Genomic DNA, 27,770 nt, shown 5'->3' with positions numbered 1-27,770 from the left:
ATGTTACAACATTAACTTTACAAATGAGAAACCTGGCAAACAACATCTCTGTAACCTAAGTAACTCTGTAAAACAGTATTTTGACTATATACTGCAATGTTAAAGACAAAAAGAACAATACACAAATGTTATCCTCTGGTTAGTAGATTTGTTTTTCACAGAGATATAGATTATAAATCCCCAAAACACTTTATGGGGGGCAGGAGGGGAGGAGAGCTAAAGCCCAGTTTCTCCCTGTCAAAGAATGGAGTTAAACATTAGGAAAAGATGGAAGGTTAAAATGAACACTATCTTGGTATATTGAAATTGGTAGTATCAGTCTGATTTCAGTTTTCAATATATGTACACAAATAAATACACAAGAACTTTCTGGACTGATGTCCACTACCAATCTAAAAAGAGCAAACACTCTTCCTTAAGACTATGCATCTATAAACATATATATTCCTAGCTGACACTGAGAGGCTCTAGAAACAATGACAACTCAGTACCAAAGAGCATACCTTGCACTCAGATTTTGTTTTCTAAATACCATTCTGCAATAAAAGAAATATGGCTCCTTGAAGAAATGCCTGGCATGAGGAAAGTGCAAAAAAATCCTGGAATATTTTATATTGCCAGGAAGTAAGGAAGTATGCCAAAAAAAAAAAAAAAAAACAAAAACAAAACTATAGGGACATGTCAAAAGGACATAAGCACTAACTTGAAGGAATTCACAGAGGTCAAATCTGGGACAATTTAAACATCAAAATAAATAATGACAGTAAGAGATTATATCCCTAGACTAAAATAAGAATCCATAACTCCATAGTGAGACATAGATAGATGGATGGATGATGATAGGGGGAAGTTCTTTTTTAAAGTAAAATTCCAACTAGTAATGTAGAAAGAATGATTAAAACAGAAAAAAAAATCACCATTTGGCAAACACCACAATAATAATCACTGCAGGACTGCAGGAAAGAATCATCAATGAATGCTAAAATCACTGGGTAAAACATGATGAGACATAAAATATCCACGGAGTCTCGAAGTACTACCCATAATACTCATCAAGCATGAGAAGAAAAATGATAATTTTACAAAAGAGAACCAACTTAATCGGTGATCAAAATCAATAGCACCAGTGATGCAAAAAATTCACATCATGTCCTTCCTGATATGTTACATTGAGAAGGACACAATATCACTTCTGTGGTATTCTTGCCAAACAAACAAACAAACAAACAAACAAACAAACCTTGAACTTAATTACACCAAAAAAATCAAACAAACCCAAATTAGGACATTCTACAAAACAGCTCTTCAAAAATTACAAGGATCATAAAAAAAGGCAAAGAAAAAGTAAAACCTGCCCAGATTAAAAGAGACATAACAAGTACATGCAAAACTTCATCCTGGATTGGATCCTGGAACAAGAAAAAGGACATCGGCTGACAACTGGTGAAATGTAAATAGTTTGTGGATTAGATAATATTGTTATCAGTATTAATTTCCTGATTTTGATAATTACACTGTGTTATGTAAAATATTAACATTTGGAGAATCTGGGTGAGGTGCCTGCAGGAATTTTTTGTGCTATTTTTGGAACTGGATGGTAAGTTAAAAGTTATTCGAATTAAAAAGAAAAGAAAAAGAAATCTTGCCCAAAGCCACAAGTAAATGGCAGAGCTGGGGACAATTTGGTTCCAGAACCCATGCCATCATGCTCCAGTGCACCCCAAGAAAACTCAACAATATTAAAAAATATCTCAGGTACCAAAACTGTTCTGAATATCTTATACATATTAACTTGTCATCATCATCATCTGCTTCATGAGGCATACAGAAGTTAGGAAATCTTTCCAATATCATATACCATGTAAGTAGTAAGACTACGATTTGAACACTAGTCTGACCCCAAAGTCCATGATTTCATGTTCTTAACTAATACTCTACAAAACAGATATTGGAAAAGTAACAATAAGAAATCAAAAGATCCTTAAAAGTAAAGATATCACTGTTAAAATTTTTTAAAATCAAGAATACCTCTCAGAAACTAAAATAAAGAAATAAAGGAAGGATAAGAGAAGAGATAAGCAATATAAAGAATTCATCCAGCTAGTCCCAGATGGGGCTAACAGAATTACCAGGAAAAGAGAGAAAAATATAGAGAGAACAATACTGTCAAAGAAATAGTATCAAAAGAAAATTCCCCAGAGCTCCAGAGAACAGGAGTATGAAAACTGAAAGGATCTACTAGTGCTGACAAGGACAAATGCAAAAAGACCCAGACCTAGACATATCCAACATTGTGAAATTTCAGATACCAAGGATAAAAAGGAGACTAAATGCTTCCAGAAAAAAAGGCTTAAAATTAAAATTAAAGTTAGTCACCCACAAAACGGTCAAATATGAAAGTATGATGCAAACAGTTTTAGACATACAATGGCTCAGAAAAATTTATTTCCCGTTACTCTCTCACTTTATTTTAAAGAGGGAGATATGTTATAATATACATTTATGTATATTCTTCCTTCAAGTAATGTGAAGACAAACAAGATTTAAAGTTAATAAATAAATATACATGCATATTTAGAAAATAGTAGCCCACGCGGGAAAACAATGAAGAGAAGTCCAAAACTGACAGCCATGCAGCAAACCCAGAAGTCAACAAGATGAAAATGGAGCAAGCAGAAGGACTAATGACAAAACGGGGGTTCCACACAATAGATAATGTGATTGAGTTTGAAGGGGAAAATGAGGATATAAGAGATTGAAGGGAAAAGAAGAAAGGCAATGAAAAACTCTAGGAAATACAAAAAGCTACACAATTAAGTCATCATCTAAATGTGAAATAACTAGTCCAAAATAGAACAGGGAATTAGTACGTTTCACGAAGATAAATGAAATGGATTGCAACCAATAAAAAGAAAAGCTAGTAGATAGTCTTTTTAAAGGCATAAAATTCTTCTATTTTTTTTTTCAAGTGTCAGAAACTCAAAGAAAAACAAGTCTATTTTAAAGTCATAATCCACATATGAAGCAAACTAAAATGGACATGATTTTGAGCAACTGCTGCTATTCAAGAAGGGGTTATCTACTTCAACATCTCTTTTGAGTAGCACAGAATTGACAAGAAAAAAATTCTGAGATGTCCTACATTAAATTACAGCAAGCCAGAGGATTGAAGGAAGAGACAAGAGAAGTTAATCGGTTAACAGCTGCAGGCCAAAAACCAACAAAAGACAACTTGCATTCCCAAATGTATGCTGAAACTTTGAATTAATTTCCCGGTGGCTATTTCCTCAGTTATATAAAGAGAACAGCCAGGCATCACCATCTACCAGGTACCCCCACTTCCTGCTTACATGAGAACTTTGTGGACTGATGTCCACCACCAATCCAAAAAGAGCAAACATTTCTTCCTTATGGACTATGCACCTATCCTAGAACTAGCCCCTCTTCACCTTCACCTTCACCTGCCCCTCTTATCTATAGCCAATGTAAATTCTTTCAAAACAACTTACATCTTTCTTTCCCAAACTCATTGTATAGAAGTCCCATCAATCCCAGGATGGCAGATGTATTGTCTCGTCCACCTAGCCCTGCTGCTGGTGGTTTAGACTGCATGTCTTGGGACCTGGTCCTTTTCCTGGCTAGCATGTGGCTCAATAAACTCTTTTACTAAAGCTTTTGTCTGTGAAAGCTTTTGTTTAGCAGAATCAGGACACTGGAAACATAGAGAAGGAAACAGCTCTGTAGTGAACAGTATTCCCCTACTGCTATGAATGCAAAAGTTGAATGTCGATTTTCAATAATTGTAATCGAACTGCAAATTGAGCATGGAAAACTTAATTTGATTATAAACAAAAACGTGATCAACCTTGATGATGTCAAAGTAAAACTATAGCCAACTCAAGATGGAAAGGAGAATAGAGAAGAAAAGGTAGGGGATGGGTGAGGAAGCAAGAAGACATTAGCTTTTCATTTGTTCTATAGGCATTATTTTAAGTAGAATATCTTAAATGTTTTAAGGAAGCAAAGTACCAGTGGCAATGCTACAAAGAGGTCAAGTGAAAAAGAGCTAGTTTTGGCTGATCATGGGTGACCTTGGAAAGGACCATTTCAGTAAAATATTGGAATGGAAACCAGAGGGCAGAGGAATGAATTAGAAATAAAGACGTGAAGAGGACAATTATAGCCGGTAGAACTCTAAGGACAGGAGAGAAGGGAAAGGTTGCTAACAAGAGGGATTAAAAGTAAAGGGAAGGTTGCTGTTGCTATTTTTATTTATATGGAAAGCATGCTTTTAATGTGATGGAGGAACAGAGTGATGACACGTGATGAAATCCAAAGTACAGGGTGAAGAATAAGCCTTGTATAGAAGAAGAGATATCCTGAAATAAGAAGAAACAAAGTAGAGGTGGACTCAGGTGGGAAGGCAGGAAGCTGGTGAGATCCTACTAATGGCAGGGTCATCGAGAGCTTCCGTCCCTTAAGGAGGTATATTTTGACCATCTCAGTTCACTGCAAGTTTATTGGGAAAACAACTAGATGAGAGAATTTTGAAAACATAAAAACTAGCTGAGATTAGAGTTACTGATCATGCCATCCAAACCTAAATGATAAATGTTCAAATGTATGTGCCAAAATCAGTACTTTAAATTTTGGCATAACATCGAATTGCACTCTTTGAATTATGAATTAAGATTCCTATACTCAGGATGTGGTTCCATAGTATAGCGGTTAGCATGTCTGCTTTACACGCAGAAGATCCTGGGTTCACGTCCCAGTAGAGAGCCATGGTCCATGGTCTATGGCCATGCCACCCTCAATAAGCCCGCTGTCTGATCTCCTAAGCAGGGTCAGGCCTGGTTAGTACTTAGATGGGAGACCACCTAGGAATACTAGATGCTGTAGACATAAATTTAAAAAAAAAAAAAATTCCTATATTCAGCATCATAATGCTAGAACTACTTTTTTAAATGTGTTCTGTCTCTCTAATTAATCTAATAGTGTAGGTTGTTATTTGGCTACTAAATATCACAAATAGAAATCCATGTTTATGACAAATTTTGGAAATGCACTTTGAGTAGCTGGTTCTTTTTCAAATATGTAAATTAGCAGATAAATTGGTTGATTTTATTTTAAACTGTGGATGCCTTAGCAAAATTTATCTATGCTTTCTGCTTTTTTTAAATTCTGTTAATGACCTTCCATCCAAAAGTGGTTCTTCCTCTGGGCATTTATGCTGCTAAGTGTTGTGTAACCCCATGCCAGGCTTGCCCTAAGTAACCTGAAGCTTGCAGATTTTAATAAAATGAAGAGATGTTTTACTTCCATAGGCTTTTTTAAAAATTTATACATAAATAAAACCATAATTTTGAGACTGCAAAATCAGGCAACTGCATTTAAAATAAAAGAACAGCTAAGGGTATTTTGAAGCAGACTGACCAGTTTAAACAATCTTGGGAATAAAAGTAAGTCTGTGGTGACCACAGACACACACGGGTATTGCTCAGGCAGCACCAGCTTGGGAACATCAGGATGTCAGGGAAAGATGGTAGCGAGCTTTAAAGGGAAGCATTTATTGAGCAGTTTCATTGTGTGTCCTGGATTACTGGAACATGATACAGTCTGACTCTAGTGTAACACTGCTCAAACCAGACTGAGAATTGTTTACAATACCACGGGCAATTTGAAACTTTGCAATTTCAACAATGGCGTCAAATAACTAGAACATTTTTTTTGAGTAATGTAATCACAGTGATTTATTACTTCATACAAACATGTTTCTAGTTTACAAACAGGCTACCACTGATCCCTTTTATCTCACACATAACTAAAATAATAAATTGCAATCTTGGTATCACTCTAAATTAAAAATTACAAAGAAGGTTTTTAGAGTTGAAATAAAACTTTACTTTTACCATCTCATCAACCACTTTATTAGTCAACAATCCTTGCAGTTCTGCCTATTTCTGAGTCTTGGTAAGTCTTACTCATTTCTCTTACCCTTGTCTTTAGTAGCCTTTTTAGGTCACTGCCTTTTTTGTCAGTTGATTAGAAAAAATTTTTTTTCCAATTACAGTTGACAGTCAATATTATATTAGTTTCAGGTGTACAGCATAGTGGTTAGACATTTATATAACTTACAAAGTATACCCTGGGTAACTCTTGTACCCACCTGACACCATGTATCATTATTACAAAATTATTGACTATACTTCCTAAACTGTACTTTACATCACCATGACTATTCTATAACTGCCAATCTGTACTTCTTAATCCTTTCATCTTTTTTACTCAATTCTTCAACCCTATTCCCACCTGGCAACCATCAGTTTTATCTGTGCATGAGTTTACTTCTGTCTTGCTTGTTTTTCAGATTCTACACAGAAATGAAATCATATGGTATTTGTCTTTTTCTGTCTGACCTATTTCACTTAGCACAATACCCTCTAGGTCCATCCATGTTGCTGTGAATGGTAAAACCTCATTCTTTTTTTTTTTTTTTTTTTTTTTAAGGCGAGGCAACCCTTGGTTGACCTCACAGATTGCAAGGACCTTGTCAGCTTACGATCCCTTATTTCTTTTATTTTTTATGCCTACAGCACCTGGTCTTCCTAGGTGGTCTCCCATCCAAGTACTAACCAGGCCCGATCCTGCTTAGCTTCTGAGATCAGACAGGATCGGGCTTGTTCAGGGTAGCATGGCCGTAGACAAGACCTCATTCTTTTTTATGGCCAAGTAATATTCCATTGTTCACATGTACTATTTTTTCTTTATCCATTCGTCTTTTGATTGGAGCACCTAATCCATTTACAGTTAAAGTAATTATTGATAAATATATAGTTATTGCCATCTTATTAACTGTTTTCTGAATGCTTTTGTAGCTCCTCTGTTCCTTACTCTCTTACTCTCTTCTATGTTGATGACTTTAGTATTGTGTTTGGATTTCTTTCTCTTTATTTCTTGTATATCTCTTGTCAATTTTTGGTTTGTGATTACCATGTGCTTCAAACATACCAAGCTATGTTTCTAGCAGTCTATTTTAAGTTGACGGTTGCTTAAGTTCTAACATATTCTATTTTCACTACCATTTTAACTCATTCCTCCACATTTAAGTTTTTGGCATTATTTTTTACTTCTTTTGTGTGTTTTATGTTTATCCCTTAATTTACTGTTGTAATTACACATGCTCTCCCTACACTTTTGCCTTTTAACCTTTGTACTAGCTTTCAGTGTTAGCTGATCCACTGCTTTTATTATGTGTTCACCTTAGTCAGTGAGAATGTTTTTGTGATATCTCTTACTCATACTTTTAATTTTTTCTTCTTTTTAAAAGAATCAGTCAGAAATAAAGAATACAATAACTAAAATGAAGAATGCATTAAATAAAATCAACAGCAGATTAGATGAAGTAGGATACTGAATCAGCAATTTGGAAGACAAGGTAACAGAAAACACCCAATCAGAACAGCAAAAAGAATCCAAAAAAATGAGGATAGTTTAAGGGGACTCTGGGACAATATCAAGCATAACAACATTCGTATTATAGAGGTACCAGAAGGAGAAGAGAGAGAGCAAGGGATTGAAAACCTATATGAAGAAATAATGACTAAAAACTTCCCTAACCTGGCAAAGGAAATAAACATACAAGTCCAGGAAGTACAGAGAGTCCCAAAACAAAATGGACCCAAAGAGGCCCATACTAAGACACATCGTAATTAAAATGCCAAAGGTTAAAGCCAAAGAGAATCTTAAAAACAGAAAGAGGAAAGCAGTTAGTTACCTACAAAGGAGCTCCCATAAAACTGTCAATGGATTTCTCAACAGAAACTTTGCAGGCCAGAAGGATTGGCAGGAAATATTCAAAGCAATGAAAAGCCAGGACCTACAACTAAGATTACTCTACCTGGCAAAGCTACCATTTAGAACCAAAGGACAAATAAAGAGCTTTCCAGACAAAGAAAAACTGAAGTTCATTACCACCAAACCAGTATTACAAGAAATGTTAAAGGGACTTCTTTAAGAATCACTGCCTATTTACATACTCTCTATGTAGCCTTTGATGCATCTTTCAGGCTAACATTCTATGCTTTGCTTCTATGTTGGTTCACCTCTAGGTTATGTTCATGCTCTGATTATTTATTATTCTGATACTCTTGATCCACACTCTTTCATCTTGACCATTTTCTATCTTGTTGAAATCCAGATTTCACTTCTAAGATTAGCTTTCTTCTCTGTTCTCCTAATGAAATCACTCTATACTTTTATACATTAAATGCTTGCCTTATCTTCCTATGAAAAACTTCTCCTTCCTTAAGAATTACCAATTACATTGGTTTCATTCAAATCTTTGCTTCTAAGATCTTAGAAGCATGCTATTATTACACTCAAACTTTTCATTTTCTATTAGGTTCTACTTTCTTAATACCACTTGCTACTTTTTTACTCTATCTTTACCCTAGTTCTTACTGCTTAAATTGTCCCCTATGACAGTCTGTTCCTTCTCCTCCAACTTTTACACTTAATAATTCTGATTATTGAGAAATTTACTAAAATTTTATTTCCCTTTTCTCATATTTTCTAATTTATATATTCACTGTGTATGACTAACAGGGCTGAAATTAAGTATAATTACTAATCTTGTCAACTAAAAAATTCAGAGTACACATGCACAACATAGGATAAAAAAAATCTAAATAAATGTTGATTCTGTTTCTTATCTACCTTAAGGCTTGTACTCCAATGACTCTGCTCAAACTGTATTCTTTCTATGCATAACCAGAAGTATCCATCACTGTCTATAGAGACACAAATGATGTCAGGAGGAAAAAAAAAAAGGCAGGTGGTATAGGTATAATCCACACATACATGTTAAAATTACACAATGCCCAAGAGTCTTCCCTCATAAAAGTAGACAACTCTTCTTTAAAAGGCACACAAGTAGGTTTGCTCCCAAGTTAATGATTTATTAGGGGCATTATATAGCTAAAAATCAAAACTTTAAAACCCAAGTTTGATATTTCAGTGAGTCTTAGGCTATAAAACTAAACATTCCACAGTAATAAATAAAGAGGAAAGGTAGCATAAAGTTTTGGGTTTGAGGTGGATCATCCTAACAGACTCCCCTCAAATGGTTAAACTGGCATAGGAAGACCTTGTATCAAACCACTGTGGTGGGAAGTGGTACAGAGGAAATGAGTGGGAGTTGGGGAAAATGTAATAACAAAACCAGTATATAACATGGCACAATGATGACATGTGTCAAGATCAGGGAGATCTAAGTAACTCAACCCTTTGCACCTGAAGGCAAAACAAACCCAAACAAAAGGAACTCCAGGGAAGCAATATCTTTTCTTAAATCCCAGAGATAACAATATATCATCAAAATACTTCACATATACAGTTATGAAGTCTTTAGGATCAAAACATAACAAAAAAAAAGAAAAGAAAAGAAAATTTACACCCAGAATAAGTAAAAAGTTGAAGCTGGAGAAAGTTATAGTGGCATGATAGAAGAAATAGCTGTGTAAGTCATCTTCCTATCATACTGACTTATGACTGCAGATATTCCTGGAGAGAATAACCAGTCAAATCAATGATGACCCAGAAGACACCCTTTTACTCGGTGGCATTTGGCCTTGATTACTTCTCAGGTCTCTTTTCTCCCAAAAATGGAATGTTATCATTTTAAACAGACAACACTCTAGAATTAAAAGAAATACTGTACTCTCTTCCTAGCCAAAATTTAATTTTCTATTTGTTCTAATGTAGGAATACTCTTTAAAATCGTCTTTTCCACTAGCTATTCTACATAGAGATGAAAGCTTTAAATCTTAGAAATAATTATCAGCTCATACTAACAGACTAAAAGAAATCAGTGTATACTTCTTATAAGTGAAAGTTATACACTGATTTCTCAATACTCCAATGTCATTTTATTCTCACACAGAAAAAGATATCTGTGTTGTCCTTAGCAGTGACAGGATATTTAAGGAGAGTCAGAAATCAAAAAAAGAAAAGCATAAGATTCATAGACAGAGATCACCTTGAACTGATGCAAACTATATTAGCTAGAAGAGAATATTTATAAGACTAATTCTTCTAAGCACTCTTGACATTGAACTGAGTTTAGTATGTCATGCTCTAAATACCTGTTCTCCTTAGGATCACAGGTTTGTACATCAACACAGATAATGACAGGTAAGCTATCAAATGCCATACAGCTAACTATATAGAAGGTTAAGACCACATTCTATAAAAAAAAAAAAAAAAAGGATGCTTTCTTCTAAAGTAGGAACATTAAGCTTTTAGTCAAATAAACTCATACTTCGTTGTTCACTAAGCCATCTTGATTACTCCAGACACAATCAGTCATGTCTGGAGAGACAACTCCAAAATGGGCAAAGTCCTAAAATGTTCTCCCACTAAATGCTTGATTTTCTTTTCTTTCCTTACCTGATAATGAGCCTGGGCTTGCTGCGCTGAGTTCAAGGTGACATTACAGAGTTTGCAGTACAGGGGCTTACATAGCTCCTCCAGGGCAGAGTCTTGCTCCCCTGTCTTAGGTAACTCTTCTTCTCCTGCCAGAGGTAAGGAAGCCTCCTGCCCAAAAGGCTTCTGGGGCGGATGCTGCAAGGTTCCTGTAGACCTGGTGGCCACTGACATAGGAGGAGAGGATGAGGGCCGCTTAGGCAGAGAAAGCCCGGCGTGTTGCAAGAGGATCATTGGGTACGAAAGCCTTGGACATAATCCAATGGGCAAGCAGAAGTCAGGTCTTCGATCTGAATCAACAGCAAAAATACACTCACTTAAAAATATGTCCTCAGCTATATAACATGTAAATGATCACACCACCTTACCCCTTCCTCTACTTCCCCAAACAATCTTTAGGACTTTTTTCTTTTTGCCTCATCTAGCAGACTTCCCCTATCTGTTACTCCACGTTGACATAACGCTCTTCCACTGAGAGCTGCTTTATAGCTTTGGCTTATAATGCTTGGCACAGCTCCAACTACGGTCCCTCTAGCCCATGAACACTAATAGTACTGCATCCATGACTAATTAAATCTAAAAGTCACATGGCCGAAATGGACATCAAAGGTCACCTAGTCCAGACCCCTTCCCTCAGGCACTCTTACATTTAAACACTCTTGATAATCATGCATAGACAAAATTCGACCAGCTAAGAACCTTAGTAAATGTCTCCTTTCCATCCAAACTAGTCTTTCTATCCAAATGACATCAAAAAGAATGAAATAAAGTGTGTCACTTCTCAGAATCCTTAAAGCACTTTCTAACTAAAATACCAAGGAACTCTAGGAATAACTCAGAGTTACCCTGTGACAAAAATTTTTTTTAAAGTGTACCTTCTGATCAATGAGTAACACTTAAATAGTTGAGCCAATGACTCCTCACAGCAGAGTCATTGCAAGCAAATAGCCTGTAGGCCATGCAGCCACAGATGTGCTCTGTTTAGAATATACAGTGTTTTGTTTTGCTTTCATTTTTTAAATTGAATTAGTCATCAACATTTAAAAATCAAGATATTCGTGTCTTCTCTTGATCAAAGGATGATCTGGCACACTTGGCACATGGTGCTACATGGGCAAGAATTAGCTAGGTAGTGGTTAAGGGTAGTGCCCCTGAGAGCCAAGCCTGACTTCTCCAGGCCACCTCAATCCCCACTCAGCCTGCTGCCTGTATTCGTGTTACTTCTCTGCTCTCTGTAGGCCCTTGAGTTTAGGATCTCATCTCCTATAGCCTTAGAATATATTCATGGGTCCACTATAAAATCAGATTTCCTCTCCTTCTAAAGGTAAATTACCTGTACAAAATAATGTAGCACATAAATGTCCAATGAGGAAATAGATCACACTACCACAGCCCCAATATAATTCCAGTTCTTGTCTTTCAGCTATTTCCTTTCCCTTTCTTATTAAACTGATAGTCTCTATTGTGTTTCCCTCAGAAAAGACCCAATATAGTCCAATCCCTCTTCAATTTTATCTATGATTTCTCCTGCCTCCCACCCAGATGGCATCTTCTAACCCTGAATATCTCAAAATGAACCGCAGTACACACTTTGAGTTACCATGATTCTAATTAACCCAAGTTAAAATCTGTATTTCAAAATCCAATATTCCTTCCACTCTCTCAATACTATTAAAACCTCTTTTCTTGGTCAAGAGAATATAGCTATTTTAAGCTGCTGAAATTTGCCATCTGAAATATGTGCACAGATTGACTAAAATTAACCAAGTAAATTTTGAAAAGTTATAAGTCTCTTTTAGCACATTTAATAAGTACACACACTTGGAAATTACAGTCAAGTAACAACTTTTATACTAAATTCAGGATTTGGGGGAAGCAGAGGATATCAATGCAACAAGGAAATAATGTACTCAAGAGCAAAGTACATAATTATTAGTCAGAGTATTTAACAATACTTCATATTAATCATAACACTTAGAAAAACAATAATATTTTATTCTTAAGGAGAAGTCTGCTGTCCATATCTCTGGGAACAGAAAAAGAAGCAATACAGATTTAGAACATTTGAAAAGTCAGGTTGTCTGTAATCGTATTATTCCTCTCAATTAAATCAAGCATACACATTCAGAAAGCAAAGACAGATCTATGGACATTTTTAGAAGGAAAACTAAAAAGACAAAGACCACTTTTTTCAAAAAGTTTAACTACTGAATTATAATAATTCATACTGTTGAAAGACTACACATTCTACCTGTACAGAGACACACTGATACCAAATTGACATAAATAAGCTGCCAGTTCAGAAGTGAAATGGTAGAGGAGGGTGTCAAAACATCTAGATAAAGGAAATCATCAATATAAACTGAAAATCTAACGCTACCAATTGTTTAGACATGTCTGGACTTGTTTTATGAAAGCTTGAGGAAATTCTAGTATGTCTCCCATTGTTGCCTACAGATTTCCATCAAAGGCCCTTCACAAGAAGCCCTCTTCCAGAGGTGATAAAATCCCCCAAATTGAAGAAAAAAATTCTCACCAGGTACAGACTTACCCATTATCGCATTTATCTTTATAATTTTTAAAGTACAGCTAAATCTTCCAAAATTCTTATAATATTCAACAATCAAAATGATGTCAACTCCCAAAAAGAATGCATGACAATTATATCAGGTATTAGTATGCTTGCAAACAAAAGTTAACATAAAATACAAATCTAAAAGAAACAAACCCAAACCTTCAGTGAAAGCACGAATGGTGGAATATAGAGAGACCAAAGCATATGTGACTCAGATCCATTTCACTACTGCGTTAGATTAAAAGAAACTAACTTGACGGCTGATGTAAATATTCTTCAGGTCATAAAAACCAATCTATTTGATGCTTCAAATGGCATAAATGAAGGATTTATGGTGACTAATGTCCCGGTTTGGAAAGGTCTGAAGGGACAATAAAGAAAAATCAAAGCTTCATGGTGTACCCTGTTTAAAGAAAAATAATGATCATTGCATAGTTTTCGTGGTTGGACTGGGGCCTACCCTTCACATACTGTGTTTAAGACAATCACTTTCTCATCTGGAGAAATCTACAAAAAGAACAGTGTAAAGGAAAAGGTTGCTGGCACCCCAGCAAACTAGGTAAGTCTGTAATTGGAAATTCTGGAAATGAGGGAAAGACGGTGAGCATTATTCAGAGGCCATCAGAACGCAGCCAGAAGGCATGAGAGAAAAACAGAAAAATAATCAGCTGAGGTAAGGTATATCATATAAGGAAGACTCTAAAGAACGCCGGAATCTGGGGGAGACGAGGCCTTGCTAAACTGGCGAATGTTTTCCAGTCTCAACGGTGCCTAACCCTAGGGCCTCGCTTACATATTGAATGAAAGCTACACATACTTCAGCATCGCCCACATATACCTTACATTCCTAAAATGTGCATGCATACACACAAGCGCGCACACACACGCACCTCAATCTCAAGGATGCCATCACGAAAGATGGAATCCCGTCTCCCAGGAGAGGGGGGCGGCCAGCGCGAGGGCCAACGCAGCTGCCCGCCTAGATGATCCAAATGGAGCACGTGAAAGTCTTAAAAACAAACAGATAAATAAAAGCAGCGCAAGCCTGTCACGTGAAGGGCAGGTGGAAAGATCGCAGCGGAAAGGAACCGCTAGTCCCCGCAGGTCCTAGCTCTTCCTCAATGCCCCGAGGCTCCAGATCGCCCGCACTTACCGGAACCCCGCGGACGCACCGAGGATCTGGGCGCCGCGTCCGCCAGGGACGCCCGCCGCTGTCTGCCCTGCGCGCCGGCTCGGCCGGGCTCAACCCCGCCTCCCTCGGTGCAACTTTCTCAGCTGGCCCCAGCCGAGCCCTCTCCGCAGCTGAAGGCTGACTCAAAAGTCAGTCCAACCCGACCCACAGGGAAACAGCTGCAGGAAGTGACTGCGGAACCAGGAGGCGGGGGAAGAAGAGACTGAAGGCGCCTGCCCGGCGTCGCCACTGCGCATGTGCTTGGCGGAGCTGGCTCTGCGGCGCAGCGGCGGCGGCGGCGGCGGCTCCAGAGGCTCCAGCATCCCTGGCGCGCCGGGTGCCGGGTGGACAGGTACTGACACTGCGAGCTCAGCAGCGCTGGGCGGAAATGGTAGACAAAGGTGCAAGTCAAAAGGAGAATGCACCACCGCCAACGCCAGTGGACAGGTCCTGAGAGCTGTTCGTCATATAGCCTGGAAAGTTGATTCAGAGCAGAAGCCTGGCCAGAGCTATTCCAACTTTTATCTACTGTCATTGAGATCCAAAGCCTTTTCATTCCAGCCGCGCCCTCAGTCTGCTGTTTGTCGGCTAAAGTTGCTGAGTGGCGCTCCCAAAATGTCCAGGATCCTTTAAACTGCACTTTTCCCCAGGATGGAGGAAGCAGAGTGTGGCTACCTGCTTAGTGGTCTCAAATCGTACTAGTGCGCGCGCACGCGCGCACACACGTACATACACACACACACGTACACACACACACACACACACCCTTTTGCCCTATCCCCTACACTCACATGGGAAAGACATAGAGAAGACATTTTCCTGACTCCTGAAGCCTCACGTGCAAGACAGGAAAAACCAGAAAGAGATTGGCTAACGCTAGAATGTCACATCCTCTTATAGTCAACTTTGACACCTTCAGGGTTGACATTGAGAGATAAGCTGAGGAAATTCCAGCTCTAAAATTCTATTAATTTGTAAATTCTCCCATAGGAAAATTTTCAGGGAGGGGGTATTATGGTAAAATATAAATGTTTACCACTTTTCATCATTTTAAGTGTACGGTTCAGTGTCATTAAGTACGTTTACATTGTATGCTTATTTTTTAACTGCTTATTTTTTAATCGTTAGTTAAAATGTCAAGGAGATCTAAGTATATAGCAAGATGTGCCCTAGTAATGGGCAAACTACTACAGGAAATTAAAGCTGTTTGGCTGAAAACACCATCCAATGCCACTACTAAAAAAACAGGTAGGCTGTTTTCCAGAAATGACTTCATAAACACAATGATTGTTTAGCAACCATACACACACAGCTAGTGTACACAGGCCATTTGGGGCGCATAACAGGTCGTGCCTGAGTTGAAAACAATTTATCTGAATTGATTCTCCTGTTTATGTATGCATACTTTAAGTGTTAAAATTCTAAATGGCTACATTGTTTTTAAAATAAATGCTGCTGAAATCCACTCTTCAGCCCTTTTACTGCATGTTCTTTAGCCACTTGACAATCAACACTGTTTAGCTAGGACCACAACAGGGCCCCCGCTTACCTTTCCAACCTAACCTCGCATCAGTTTCCTAAACACTGAACAAAACAGAATCGCTCACATTTACTTACTGGGCCCTCCTTATCCATGCCACTCACTTTCCTGCCTCTGTGATTTAGATCTACAGGTTGAGTGCAAAATGCTCTGGCCCCCAACCCTGCATTTCCAAATTCTACCTATCCTTCTAGGCCTCTTTTCTGATGAGCTTCCATAGCACTTTCTTTGCACACCTTGCTAACATGCCTATTATTTATTGCCTCATACTATACTTACTTAAAGAGATTACTCATCTGCCCTATAAACTCTTCGAGTGCAGGAAGGATACATGTATTAGAGTTTTCACATTTTTATTTTACTGTTTTATGCCATTTTTTATGTCAGGGTAAAAATCTGAAATATTAACTGAGGTACCCCACCCTATAGCTCTGCACATAGATACATTTCCATGTCCTCTATACCTAGTCATATACTTTTCTCAGACAATGAGTGCATTTCCTTCCCTGACTCAGGGAGTAATAAGAAGGCAATTCTCAGAGGTTTGCTTAATAGACATTCGAACCTCATGGCAGTAACAATAGTCTCATAAATCAGAGGTTTTGTGTTGAAATAGCTGTACTTCATGAGTTTCAGCAAGAAAAAATAAATTATGCCACAATGAATTGGTCATTTTGCTGTAAAAGCAAACAACCACAAAGTCTCAATGGCTTATGGCCACATAGGTTTATTTCTTGTTTATATTACATGCTGCAGGGCAGCTCCCTGGGTCTTGTTCCAGGTCCCGAGCTGAAGAATCAACCCCTATGTGGGACTTAGCAATTCTCGTGGCAAATGAGAAAAGCCAGAGAGCTGGGAGAAACATGTGAGACCTCTTAAAGCTGCTTCCCTAATGTGTCACAACACATCCACTCAAATTCCATTGGCCAAAGCCTTTCATACGGTCAAACCCCAAGTCAGTGGAGAAGTCAACTGCTTCCATAGGCAAATTACATGGCAGTGGGCATGGATTATAATCTTCTTACAAGAGGGTGGTGTGGTGGCTAATTGTAAACAGTAATGTAATCTGCCACAAACACAGGGGAACAAATTTTCTCACCCAAGAGGTATTGGTGTATATCCCCAAGAAGTTTATACCTCCCCCCATCCCCAGTCCCAAGGATTAGCTTGAAAGAAGCTATGGAGATAGCTCTTCAGTCCTCGACAGCTTAGATGAGGCCCACCAACACTGAGAGGGCAATCTGCTTTACTCTACCAATACTCAAATGCTATTCTCTTCCAGAAATACCTTCAAAGACAGCAGATATGTGAGCATCTTGTGATCCAGTCAAGTTGACACATAAAATTAACAATCACATGATGTGAGATAATTAATGCTGTTTTAAGATGTTAAATTTGGGCTAATTTGTTGTGCAAAGATCCCTAATAGAAGCCTCTCCCTTTTCAAAATTCTTTAAACTACACAGATTATTTGATAAAAATAAAAATATATATCTTACTTTTTTTTTAAGTTCTTGCCTGCTCTTTGTTGTTAATACTTTCTGATTAACTTTAGAATCACACTGTCAAATTCCTCAAGATAAACTCCCTTGAGATTTTCATCTGAATTGTAACAAATCTATAAGTTAATCCGGAGAGAAGCTAAAATTTTACAATATTCTCTTTCCAACCACTCTACAATGATTCAAGACTCCCTTGTCCTCCAATAAGATTTTGTGATTTTCTTCATCATAGGTACAATATTTGATATATTATCACTATTATTGAAATAGGGAAAATATGCTTTTTTGTTTAGCAAATGAAAACTATTTTATTTTAAGTAATTATTGCTGGCATATAAATATAGTCTTATTATACTCAAACATTTAAAGTAACTTTATTATCTGCTTGTACTATTACTAAAATTACACTCTTTCTTGCGGGCAGATTTAGCACTATATAAGAGAGAAAATAAATACTTTTAAGATGATAGCAATCGTATTCCTTTTCTGTAACCTGTGATTGTCAGATTATTCAATTTAGGTCTTAAGATCTCCAAGCAGTGGAAATAATTAGCTACTTTCCTAAAAACTCCATATTCCTTTCCTGACCTAATATCCTTTTCCTTCTCACAAGCTGCACAACTTCTCTGCCAATTCTAAAAAATACTGGAGTTATTTTTTGTTCTAATAATACATCTCCCTTATTCAGACCAGTTAGCTTCTGACAGTTTCTTTGCCATTGTCATTGTCAACACTAATGTGAACTCAATTTTGCACAGCTATTATGACAAAGAAAGCCAAACCACACTTCTTCCTGACCCTTCACCCTCATAGTCACTATTCTGTTTGGGAGAAATACCTATTCATTATGTATCTATATATTCTTTTTTTTTTTCATATATTCTTATCAACAATTTTTGTGTGTATCATTGCTATCCAATAATGGGAAGAATGACACATTTCTTTAATGTCGAAAAGGATGTACACTAACTTATAATAAGAGCCTATTGTGTTAGGCACTGTAGTAGTGGTTTTCATATCCTATCTCACTCACATAATCCTCACAACAACTCCAGTGAGGTAGATATTGATTTACTCATTTTACAGATGAGAAAAATGATTCCAGAGCTTTTCACTCAATCAGAGCTTCTCAAACTCTAATATATGTACAAATCACCTAGGGATCTTGTTAAAATGCAGATAATGTCTCAACAGGTATGACGTCAGGACTGTAATTCTGTGCTTCTAACAAGCTCTCAGGTGATGCCAGCACTGCCAGGCTCTATACCGCACTTTGAGTAGCAAAACAAATCACACAGAATTTAAGACAATATGACTTGTTGAAAGAAGTACAGACTTTGGAATTTGGTGATCTGAATTCAAATTCTATGTAGATGCTTCTAACCTAGCATGGGTTCTTTCTGAGTCTCAAGTCCCTAGTCTGAAATATGGAGAAAATAAGACCAGCTTTATAGGATTGCTGGGATAAAAAAAATATAATATATGTACAGTACCCAACATGGTAGAGGCTCAGCATTGATTTGCCTCTCCTTGGGAACTTAGAATATTGCTATAAACCTTATAGTTGTTCAGTATGTGTATTTCTTGGTGGCAATAGCAGAAGAACAAAACTAATTTGGGCAGAAAGCATGGAAGGAAGAAAGGCAGCTGGACTCCTGGATCCAAAGACTCAGATGCTACCCGGAATTTCTCTCTCTCTCCCTCGCTCGCACACACGCACGCAGATCTCTTTCTCTCCTAGGGTAAATAGACTTCACTCTCTTTCACTGCAGTCTTGTTCTCATCAGTAAGGAGATTTAGGTGCCAATAGTTCCCAAGTTTCACAGCTTAAAAGTTCCACCATCAGAGAAGACTAGGTCTCAAGCTCTTTCTGTTCCAAATTTTAACAGAATTTATTTGGACAAGAGTGTATCAGATGTTCATCTTTGGATCTATTACCTCTTGTCAGAGAGGCAGGGGCTCAGAGAAAGAGGTATTGCTATGAAGTACTAGCTACTTCAATGGGTCAATTGGTAACTACTACAAGCCAAAGGGAAGAACTGGACTAGGAGTCAGGAAACCTAGATAGTTGTCATAATTGTGACTCTCTTTTCCTAAGTGATTGTGGATAAGTCGCTTAATAGCTTTGAGCATCATCATATTTACATAATAAGGACTTTGGGTTACATATCTGAGGTCATATCCAAATATGAAATTTTATGAGCCTATAAATATATGATAAAATTGTAGAATATTTTCAAGTAAATGTTAGCTTTTTAAAAATCTTATCAAATGGCACCATCTACTATTGGTATTTTCCAAGCTATTGAAGAAATAGGCCATTCCAGGGTTAGTGTTCTTTAACATTAGTCAGTTTAACATTAGCAATTTCTGCTTTCCCAATACATGAAATAAAGACCTTTTGTAGTTACCAAAGAAACTCTATGAACTTCACAGTTGTTTTTCAAATATTTATTAAATACCCTCAACATTACATTATCCCTTCTGTAGGGCAGCAATGCAAAGCAATACCAGCCATCCAATTTCACATCTTTGTGTGCACTGTCCACCCACCACCACCTTGAAACTTTTCAAAAGCCTGAATTATTGTACCAGCCAAGGTGTTCTCTACAAGAACATTTTTACTAGGAAAGTGTTAGCAATTTAGCTGCCAATTTGTGCTAGAAACTACCTTTGCCTCATATACCACCTGGGATGGGCTGTCATTGCCAGCCAAACGGTGAATGGTCCAATCCCCAGTCTTCGTACTGGTGCCTTACTGCATCACTTCAGGTCCTTGAAAAAGCAGACACTGAGGTGATATTAGGAGTGCAAGAAGTTCACTGGAAGGTTGAAGTAAATCAGGATTGGGCAAGAAAAGCCTTCGAACAACAATGCAGATCTGACAATCTTGGCCAAGCCAATAGGGAGCTCCAAAATAAACATTTACCTATTAGAACTGTTGCATCCTATTTTGCGTTTGACTATAGAAAAAAATGTTTTAAATTAGTTACTGCCAGGGAAAAATGAGTAAAAGCATGTCTTGTGGTAAATGGACAAAATGCTATAGGAGTGAATGCATCAAATTTGCAAAATTTGAGACAAGCCCCTATCAAACATGTTTTCAATTTCTTGTTAATTTTCTCTTCTCTATTGAGGTAACAATATTTTGGAGACCCCAGAATCACATAAATATATAGATATAGATGACAAGAGGTTTGTTTGTTTTTACTACTAGCAAGCTATGAAGAAAAATCAAGAGGAGACAGAATGCAGCTGCAAAATTAGAATGCAACCAGAATAACTTTGAGGCTAATGTCAGACATTTTGTGAGAACAAGTCACTAGTGAAATAAGAAAGACTAATATGTTCCTTAATCCAGGGTCAGTATATTTTACAATTTTGGGATTACTTGCCAAAAGACATTTTCAGTGACGAAAGTGAGATTTTACCAATAAAGCTTTAATTTTTATCACATGTGAATTTAAAAGTCAAATAATTCATGATCTTCAAGATTTTTCTTCATATACCCTCAAAATTCATTTTTCATTGAAACAATGCTATTGTTTACAGTAAAAACATTCACAATTTATCATTTTTACCTTTCTATTAAACTAAAGAGGCAAAATTTTTCACATAAAATTTTCTCAGTAAAGAATGCACTATTAGCTATCAAATTCAGGAGATAAGCACCTCCATAGCTTTATATGTGATAGATTTCACTCCATTTCAGTTGCTATTCTGTTCTTTAAAAATTCACACATCTTGTTGAAAATATTTTTGTTTGCACTTTGCAAATAAATGTGACTTTGCGATTATTCTCAATGTAAACAATAGTAAATAAAAATCAATGAAAAGCTAGATCAATATTTGTCTTCAACATAATATATTTGTTTGGGTACATATGTTGAGAATGTTTCAGCTTAGATACCAATTTTTGAAGCAACAGACAAATCTACAGTACCAAATCTTCACTAGATTTTCTCCTATTTAATAGCTTCATTGTCCACAGAATTCTAAAACTGATTTTAAAAGCAGCCTTAATTATTTCATCTTTGTTTAAAATTTTTAGTTATTTTTCTTCATAATTTCTGTGGTTGATGTTAAAAAGCCACTGAAAGACGGGTGGTTTTATATAGTTACTCCAAGTTTATCCTCATAAGTCATACTAAAGTTCAAGCTCTTTTGCGCCCCATAACAATGACTCATGTCTGGAGAAGCATCCATGGCAGAGATAATATACTGCTCACCAAATATACATGTGCTCCTCTACATTTCCTAGTACACTTGCAGTTAAGGGTTAGCCCATGTGACTGACCAGCTTTGGCTGGAAAAGAAAATAATATATATCATTTCTAACTAAAAGCATTTAAGAGGCAGTACATGATCTTCCAATCTGAAAGCCATGTTTTCAGAAGACAGTCACAATCTGAAAGCAGACTATATCCCTGAGTCCTTGTTTGGAACGGAGCTGCCACAGAGAGTCACTGGACCCACATTGACTGGTCGAGTGAGACGAGTTATATTGTTTGTATGTTAACAGTAGCCATTGTAATGTTAAGACATTAAAATTTTGAGGTAAATGTGCGATCGCACATAGCCTAGCATCGGAAGACATTCTATTTTTTGATTAACTGCTGTTTCTTACTGCTGATTCTCACTACTATAATTGAGGTAATGCTCTTTTTTTCTCTGCCAATGAGGGAGTCTTCAGAGACAATGCCATTTGCTCACAACCTTTGCCCATTTCAGTTATGTTCTTTATTTAAGTATGAATAATATACATATTCATTCGTTTTAAGCTTATCCATCAAAATTCTCATTGCTACCACCAATGGGTGGCCTTAATTAAAAATATAATTTTAAGTGTATAATATTACATTTTTAGGAAGATAAAGAGAGATAGTGCAGTAATTTTTAAAGCAGAATTTCAAATATATTTGTATTAGAATGGAACCCACTGCCATGGAAAGTAAAACTAAGTGAAGTTTCATATTTGTAAACAAAAGATTTGATTATGGGAAATTATTTTAGGAAGCTGAGCTGATTTGTGAGAAAATTATTTTTATAATCAAAATAATAAACAAACACATAAACAAATATTTCAGGGGGTTGGAAAAAAGCTACCACATTCTTCAAAATATTAAAAGTGTGTGAGCCTCCGCAGGCTGAGAAATCATATGGTCCAGTTCTAAGCACTACTTTGGAGGCAGAGGACAAGGGGTGGATAACAGGGAAGAAGTTGTCTCACAGCAACAATGCAACCAATTGAGAGGGGAAAGGGGCAAATGAACCAGGTTTCTTCAATGATACAAAAGTCCAAATTCCCCACTAATTCCTGGTATATAAGAATATTAAAATATTCATAATTTGAAAAATATAAAACATAAAATTGGTTTTAAAAAACCATGAAACAAGATAACTGCTGATTTTTCTTGTGGATTTGTGTGACAAAACGTTTTAATAAAAAATATTCACAACTTTCCTCCAAAATCTTAAGGGCAATTTAATGCTTCAGTAAGATAGGATATGTTAATTCTTTGGTTTAAGTATCCCCAGCACAATGATATGTATATCGTGGGGGTAACATTACCCCAATTTGAGAAGCATCTTTCCAGTTTCCCTAAAGATTATCCTCTATTATGCTAGTATATCTGAACACTCTAAATTCTGACTGTGTAGATTTCTCATATAAGTGCTTTCCCTTAGTAATATTTTGTTTTTATGCCATCAGTTTAGATTAAGGGGTATCTTAGTCACTTTGGGTTCCTATAACAGAATTCTACAGACCAGGTGGCTTAAACAACAGAAATTTATTTCTCACAGTTCTGGAGGCTGGGAAATCCAAGATCCAGGTACCAGCAGATTCAGTGTCTGACAAGGGCCCTCTTCCAGGTTGGCAGATATCCATCATCTTTCTGTATTGTCACATGGCAGAGAGAGAGACAGAGACAGAGAGACAGAGAAAGACAGACACAGAGAGGGACAGAGAGAGACAGAGACAGAGAGATGAAGCTCTCTGGTCTTTATTTATAAAAACTCCACCTCCTAACGTCATCACTTTGCATGGTTGTAATTAAAAATAATGAATTTGGGGAGGATACGACCATTCAATTCATAACAAAGGTAACAAATAACATTCATATATAACTGATATTAGAGCTCTTTTAGGTATATTATTGAGAGCATCTTCTATAATTTCATGTTACCTTTCTGCAGTTCCATGAAATAAATTTCTTTTGTATCTCAGTCCAGGGGAAAAAATCTTTTTTTCCATGAAACTAATTTGTTTTTTCAATTAATAACACTGAATCATTTACTTTGATCATTGTAGAGCTATCCAAAAAGATGGCCCCCAATGAGCTCCATATCCTGATATTCACATTCTTGTGAAGTTACATCCCACAGTGTAATAGGGTTGGTCTGTGTGACCAACAAAATACTATAGAAGTGATGGTATGTCCTTTCTAAAACTGGGTCACAAAAGGCAATATGGCTTCCTCTTTTGTCTTTTCTCTTAAACTACTCACTCTGGGAAATCTAGCTGCCATGTTATAAGAACATCCTTATAACAGGCAGCCCTTGGAGAGGCATGGTGAGGAGGTAATGGCTTCTGACAATAGCCAGTGAGAAACCAAGGCCATGAGCCTCAGTCAACAGCTTTGTGATGAACCATCTTGGAAGCAAATCTTGCAGCTCCAGTCAAACCTTCAGACAACTGCGGCCCCACCTAACATTTTAACTTCAGCCATATTAAAGACCTGAGCCAGAATCATCCAGCTACACCATTCCTGGATCCCTAACCTGCAGAGATAATAAACTTTGTTATGTAAGCAGCTAAGTTTTGAGTGAATTTGTTATCCTGTAAGAGATGATTTATCAATGTGCTTCCCTCTTTCTTTTGGTTGTTAGAAATCCTAGATTCAAATATAAAGTTCACCTCTAAAATTTATATGAGACTCTCAGGATGTAATTTTGTGTTCTAACATTATTTCCTTGTTCTTATTTTTCTCTTATTCCAAGTTCTTCTTCTATTTATTTATTATTATTATAAGCCACATCAAATAGTTTTTTACAAATGAGGCAAAGTATTTTTTATGACAAAATGAAGAAATACAGCCAGAGGAAATTAACAGGGTATAAGCAAAGCAATAAACATTGCATGTTAGACCTAAGTTTCAAGCTTTCTTCAACATAGAAGAAAAAAGGTTATTGCGAGGCTTTCATAATGGAACCTAAATTCTAGGTAGGAAAATAAAAATATGCAACAAAATTGTAAGTTATTTGAAACAAATATTATAATTTGATCCTGAGTAGTAATTAGAAATCACCAGTCCATAAAGATATTTATACCAGTCTAATCTTGATGTATCTTCTCTTAGAATATGAAAATGATATTGTAGTATGTTATTTTTTAATATTCCTAATTACATAATTTCCCCATTTCTGCCAGCATTTATGTATTTTTGTTTGGTTTTCTCTTTATTAAATGTTCCTTATTCATGAAACCACTAAGAGCAGGAATCACAGTTCCTAGAGAACTATTAAGGGATGGTAGGGGAAGTAGCAGGGCAATACACAAATCACAAGGCAGGGAAATATTGAAGTGGGGAAAAACATACATATTTTTGATATATCTTTTATTTTCATAACACTAACTGTAGAAGAGATAGTTCAATCAACTTTCTCCTTGGGTTCTTCCCTCCTCAACCTGATTGAGTTTCATTGTTCTAGAGCAGTAGACAGGTTCCTCTCTTTGGACCTTGGGCCTTGTGGAGATGATACATGAGATTATCCAATCTTTTTGCTCATTTAATATTACCTATAGACGTCCAAAACATGGCAGAGTGAGAGTATCCCTAGGTCTCTCTCCTTTAAACAACAATAAGCTAAACATCTAAAACTCAACAAAAAACACCAAAACTGCACACCAGCATATCTGAGTATGGAATCTGCATACAAAAGCTACCACAGGTCAGAACTCTAGGAGTCAGGCGGTGGACTGGGAGAAACAAAGAAGCTGCCTATCGCAGCCGGTGCTCCCTGTAGAAGGAGGAGGTGCAGCGAGTTCCCTGAACAGCCCCGCCTGGGATAGCTGTGAGCTCTACATGGCTGGTGACAGTGTCCAGTCATCAAGGCAGAAAGCAGAGAAGTAGGGATGGCAGAGAAGAGGGGATGGAAGAGAAACAACAGTCGATTTTTACCAACTGCGGTTGCAAAACCAAGACTAAGCTGTAGGCCCCATTCCCCAACCCAGAGGGTCCCTACCCCCATATCCTCCAAGACTGAACACCATAGAGCCCCAGGAGAATCTGAGTAAATGCTACTGAAACTGTTATTAACACTGACAGGGACTGAGAATGGGGGTAGCAAGTGTGATTAAACAACTATAAGAAGAAAAAAGCATTAATAAGGCTTTATATAAAGCAAGGATCCGAGAAGCTTAGATGCCACCTACTGGAAACCAAAAGAAAAGCTCTTTCTTTGCAAAAGGCTAAAGAGAGACCTTTATGTAATAAATTTCCTTTCTGAAAAAAAGCAGAATACATTTACATTAATACCTAGGCAGAGAAATGGTCCATTAAACACTATGAACAACCAAAGTGACAAGGCATCTCAGAAAGAAAGAGAAAGATCTCCAGAAAATAAGCTGACAGAAATAGAAATATGCGACCTAAATGACAGAGAATTCAGGATGGTACTTCTGAAAAAACTCAGCGTGATTCGAAACAAATCATATCAACAATTTCAGGAATAGAAAAAACAACTAGATGAGCAGAATGAGTTCTTTAGCAAGGAGGTTGAAACCCTCAAAAAGAACCGAATAGACCTTCTGGAGATAAAGAGTTAAAAAATGAAATAGCAAGCTTGGGAAATAGGGTCAACCAAATGGAGGAAAGGATCAGTGATATCAAAGAGAGAAATCTAGAAATAAATCAGAAGAAAAAAGAGAGAAACTGGAAAATGAAAAATAATGAAAGAGAACTAACTGATACCATCAGGAGAGGAAACATAAGAATAATGGGCATTATTGAAGGCGAGGAAAAGGAGCAGAGATTAAAAAGAACTTTCAGATGCATAGTGGAAAAGAATTTCCCAAATCTAAGGAATGAGCTGGAGCTTGGAATTCAAGAAGTCAACAGAACACTCAATTATCTCAACCCGAAGAGGCCTTCACCAAGACACATTGTATTAAAGTTATCAAAAATCAATAACAAAGAAAGAATTCTCAGGGCAGACAGGGAAAAGAAGACAGTAACCAATAAAGGAAAACCCATTGGATTATTGTCGGAAACCCATTGGATTACTTCTCAGCACAAACCTTATAAGCCAGAGAGAAGTGGAATCAAATATTCAAACTATTAAATAAAAAGAACTACCAGCCAAGAATAATGTATCCAGCTAATTTATACATTAGATATGAAGGAGAAATTAAGACTTTTCCAGACATACAAAAATTGAGGGAATTCTCTACTATGAGGCCCACATTACAGGAAATACTGAAAGGGGTCAGCTCATCTAAAACAAAATGACAAAAAAAAAAAAAAAACATAAAATACATAATGACTAGCAGGCAGATAAAAGCAGAGGAGTACAATCCTTACTAAGAACAGGGCATTATAAGCTTAAACAATAAGAAGAGATTTACAATAGCAAGATAGTAATGAACATTCAGCATACATAGGGACAAATTGAGACAAAAATGACTGAAAAGGGGAGGATTCAAAGATCCAAATCCGCAAAGGGAAATGGAGATAAGGCATGTGCAGAGGAAAATGGATGACTGTATATATATAACTATCCTTTACGTATTCATAATGGTAACCAAATGCCAAAGATTCAGAACTGAAGTATATAATATAAAACAAGAAGGACCAGAGGGAAAACTCACAAAAGCCAGCTAAACTTAAAAAAAAAAACAAAAACAAAAAACAGAAATACAAGAACAAAGAAGCAATGGAAACACCAAGCTACCAGAAAGCAAAAGATAAAATGGCTATAAGAAGACCTCATATTTCAATAATCACCTTAAATGTACATAGACTGAACTCACCAATAAAAAGGCACAGGGTTGCAGAATGGATCAAAAAACAAAACCCAACCATATGCTGCCTCCAGGAGACAAATCTCAGCTCCAAAGACAAATATAGACTCAAAGTGAAAGGGTCGAAACTGATATTTCAAGAAAATGGAATTCAGAGAAAAGCGGGAGTAGTGGTACTCATATTGGATGAACTAGACTTCAAAATAAAAAAGGTAAAGAAAAATACTGAGAGACACTTCATAATGATAAAGGGAATCATGGACCAAGAAGACATAATGCTTATTAATATCGATGCTCCCAATCAGGGAACCCTGAAATATGTAAAGCAATTACTAACAACTAAAGGGAGAAACAGACCAAAACACTGTCGTAGTAGGGGACCTAAATACCCCACTGTCGGATATGGACAGATCATTCAAACGGAAAATCAATAAGGAAATAACATCCTTAAAGGACACATTAGACCAACTGGA

The 27,770-nt window shown here is 36.8% G+C and overlaps 1 protein-coding gene and 1 pseudogene across 3 annotated transcripts in view; both read right to left on the bottom strand.

Moving 5' to 3' along the window:
• The window catches only part of ZMAT3 (zinc finger matrin-type 3), a 33,518-nt gene extending 19,082 nt beyond the window's left edge, over positions 1-14,436 (bottom strand). For 2 of the 3 annotated variants that reach the window (XM_011383155.2, XM_011383171.2), the window contains exons 1-2: positions 14,214-14,436; positions 10,450-10,775 (exon numbers count right to left, since the gene is read on the bottom strand). In XM_011383155.2, coding sequence (XP_011381457.1) covers positions 10,450-10,719 — 270 coding nt within the window. In that variant the 5' untranslated portion in view covers positions 10,720-10,775; positions 14,214-14,436. Of the gene's footprint in view, positions 1-10,449; positions 10,776-13,950; positions 14,070-14,213 lie in introns of all 3 variants that reach the window. The other variant, XM_011383161.2, reaches the window with a different exon arrangement.
• On the bottom strand, positions 6,588-6,706 carry LOC111734424 (annotated as a pseudogene).
• Positions 14,437-27,770: the final 13,334 nt, after the last annotated feature.

The sequence above is a fragment of the Pteropus vampyrus genome, unplaced genomic scaffold (assembly GCF_000151845.1).
Source record: "Pteropus vampyrus isolate Shadow unplaced genomic scaffold, Pvam_2.0 Scaffold14, whole genome shotgun sequence".
Classification (NCBI taxonomy): Eukaryota; Metazoa; Chordata; class Mammalia; order Chiroptera; family Pteropodidae; genus Pteropus; species Pteropus vampyrus.
Note: the sequence above shows the minus strand (reverse complement) of the source record. Positions and strands in the feature narration are given on the sequence as shown.